We start from the raw sequence: 3,354 nt of genomic DNA on the forward strand, positions 1-3,354 counted from the left end.
CAAATCCAGTGTACAAAGCTACGAAGCTAATGCTATAGATCTCATTGCTCCTATTTATGAATAAATGGAGTTCACCTTGTCCATCATATTGACAATTAAAAAAACTTAATTTTCTATTTTATAATGGTAAAAAAAGTATTCTGGTCTGCGGTGGTGAGAGCGACTGAGGAAGTCTGAGATCGAGAGAGAGAGAGAGAGAGAGACAGAGAGAGAAAGAGAGAAAGAAAGAAAGAAAGAAAGAAAGAAAGAAAGAAAGAAAGAAAGAAAGAAAGAAAGAAAGAAAGAAAGAAAGAAAGAAAGAAAGAAAGAAAGAAAGAAGAGAGAGACTGATCCTTGTCAGATAACTGTATAGTATATTTATACATACTGTAATGCAACCTGGCCTCTGTCAATCATAACACATGCCATCAATCGCATTGTCTCTGTATGCAGGCTGTTATGTTTTGTTATGAATCTCCCCCCGCGCTCACCGCAGTTGGGTCCTGGGTATGATGGGTAAACTTGATGTATTGTTTTGATTATGTCAAATCCATTAAAGCACAAGCACAAAAACTCCTGCCTCTTGAGCAGCATTACTGTCTGATAGTTGGAAAACATATAACACAGCCTAGAAAACATAACAATATATCACCCATCATACAGTAACAATAAGAGCACTCTTCTATTTTCCGCAAAATAAGTCTTCAGCTCTGTGGTGGTGGTGATGGCGGCTGAGGAAGTGTGCTAGGCCAGGCTGTCTGTCACCCTTGCAGGGCTTTGACAGCCCGACTATCAGGGACTTAAAATTAGCCTGACCCATATTCCTACGGTGATTTATCCGCCGCGTCGCAGTCGCACCACACCGCTCAGAGCTGAGAGCTGAGCAGAGCAGAGCAGCGCTGCCAAAGCCCATGTAGCTTACTGTACAAGGGCCAGTGAAAGCTGACATGTAAGTAAGGCTCTCGCGGTGTATGTGTGTGCGTGTGCGTGTGCGTGTGCGTGTGTGCGTGTGTGCGTGTGCGTGTGCGTGTGCGTGTGTGCGTGTGTGTGCTGACATAAAGTGTCAGCGGCTGCTTCAGTACAAGCAAGGCCCTTACTCGCCAGAAGGAACCAGTAACATCACACACATCTCAATCCATACACTGCACAGTCAGAGAGGGAGACAGATAGACAGACAGACAGGCAGAGAAAGAAACATAGAAACAGAAACCGAGAGATAGACAGAGACATGAGCCAGAGATATGAGAGAGAGAGAAAGAAAAAGAGAGGGACAGATTCACAGACAGAGATGGAGAGATAGAACGACAGAGAAAGAGAGAAATGGAGACAGACAGACAGACAGGCAAACAACCAGACAGAAACTCTTGCGCACACACGCACACAAAGATACGAGTGACAGATGGAGAAACAGAGAGAGGCTGCTGCCATCACAATGGCCAACTCAGCCCTGGGGTCAACAACGTGGTATGCTGTATTTGGCCCTGATAAAGCCAACAGGTTTTGTTGTTGGTAAATAAACCAGGCAAATGGGGGGTTGAAAGAAGAGGGCGTAAATGTGCCTTACCTTCAGATTTTAATTTTGTCAGGACAAATATCAGGTAGTTGTTGAAGTCTGGAAACTGGTTGAGCTGTTCCAGTTTCTAGAGGGTTGTTGTCAAGGAAATGTTAGACGCACAATTACAATTATTCACATCATAGGATAAAGCGGGTAGTTATGCAGTCGTGAGTGTGTTATAACGCATTTGCTTCATCTGGCAGGCATGTGCCAAGCCCATGTCTAATAAGCTATCGTTGGAGGTGATAGATAACCTCATAGTGGCATCGCTGTCATGTCATCCGCGACATTGACAGGCTTGTGCCAATACCACACAGATTACTCTTGTCCGTGAAGCATCAGACATGCCGCATCAATGGATTAAAAATGATAGACAAAGGCGCGCAGGGATAATCCCGGCCAAACAAAAGACGCGGAAAATTACGCACGGCGTGCGTTTCTACCTCTGCAGTCACTTGTGTCTCCAGGGGATTTCAAATCAAGTTGCCATTGTTTGGCTTTTATCGCGGTGGCCACGAGCGAGCAAACCGCTAATGACCACCAGTCACGCTCGCATTAAACACGCCGTGCTGACCTCACCGATCAACGCGCAATGGCATCATATTGTGAAATGTCCTTCATGCGGAACCATTACCACAATCTAAGTGAGACATTAAGGCAGCCGAGGCGAGTAAAAATCGACTTCATCAAAACAGCTCCGAGCCGCAGGAACTGACCGACTATAACAATAGATCATACGTGACACATGGGAGGTGATAACTGTACGTGTTTATGGTTTTTGTCCATGTAATGGAGGATGACAAAATAACGTCTGGAAAGCACCGTACAAGAAATGTCATTTCCATCAATTACTCCAAGTGCCAGCCTAGTACAGTTGACATTCATTGTACAGTATATAATTTCTTTGTTATGGGTTTTGGGAGATAGTTCAGTGAACACTTTGTCACGCGTAAATAAACCATTAAACTCGAAATGTTCACATCCAAAAGCTATCAGAAATCCAAGTCCTGCAAATAACCCCCCGCCGGTAAAATCCTAATTGATACAAATCTAAAGAGGTTAGGTAACTGTAATTGGTCAACGTTGTCTGCCTACAGACAACGATAATCTGGCACTCAATAGCTTACTCCCATAACCTAATAAACAAGCTTTCCTCGACCTGTCACTGGATTTGCTTTAGATGTCACACGAATGCGTTCACATTTGACACAGACAACCAAGTAAATCCTGTGTTGAACAAAACAAGCAATCGAGTCAATAATGCTAGAATGTCAGACGGGAGAAACATTTAGAAATAAAATCACATAAACAAATGCCTCCTCCTTGGGCGCGTGAACAAGTACAGTAGCTCCATCAGCTGTGCTAACTCGAGGGCTAGCTCGCGCAAAGCTCCACACTTTTCCTCTCGAGCATATGTTACCCAGAGAGGACACGGTTCTGCCATGAGCACAAAGGATACTTGTTGGACGGATCTTTGCGTTGTGGTGTCAGGGGATTGTGACTCTTTCAGGAGCTGAAGAATCTGTTGAAGACCTTGCTCGTCTGGTTTCCAATCGCAGTCCATCTTCGCTAGCTCCGTGGGTTGCTGCAGTGGTAACACGGTCAGGCAGGCAGGCAGGCAGACAGACACGTTCTCGATTAAAGCCCAGGCAAAATTACAGTTTTTTCAGAGAAGACAGGCACACAGACAGCGCTTAAAGAGTGCGGTGTGCCTCTCGAACAACCGCACCGCTTCACTTACCTTTAATGGCTCGTCCTGTTCAAATAGTAAGGTCTGAAAATCACAGACATGGGCCCGACAGGAACATTCCGTTTTGCAA

At 44.9% G+C, this 3,354-nt stretch overlaps 1 protein-coding gene across 2 annotated transcripts in view; it reads right to left on the reverse strand.

The window, feature by feature from the left end:
- tnpo1 (transportin 1) overlaps positions 1-3,354 on the reverse strand; it is a 66,155-nt gene extending 62,801 nt beyond the window's left edge. Inside the window, exons 1-3 of one of the 2 annotated variants that reach the window (XM_063210274.1) lie at positions 3,276-3,354; positions 2,994-3,119; positions 1,544-1,619 (exon numbers count right to left, since the gene is read on the reverse strand). In XM_063210274.1, coding sequence (XP_063066344.1) covers positions 1,544-1,619; positions 2,994-3,098 — 181 coding nt within the window. In that variant the 5' untranslated portion in view covers positions 3,099-3,119; positions 3,276-3,354. Of the gene's footprint in view, positions 1-1,543; positions 1,620-2,993; positions 3,255-3,275 lie in introns of those variants that run through there. The other variant, XM_063210275.1, reaches the window with a different exon arrangement.

The sequence above is a fragment of the Engraulis encrasicolus genome, chromosome 11 (assembly GCF_034702125.1).
Source record: "Engraulis encrasicolus isolate BLACKSEA-1 chromosome 11, IST_EnEncr_1.0, whole genome shotgun sequence".
NCBI lineage: Eukaryota > Metazoa > Chordata > Actinopteri > Clupeiformes > Engraulidae > Engraulis > Engraulis encrasicolus.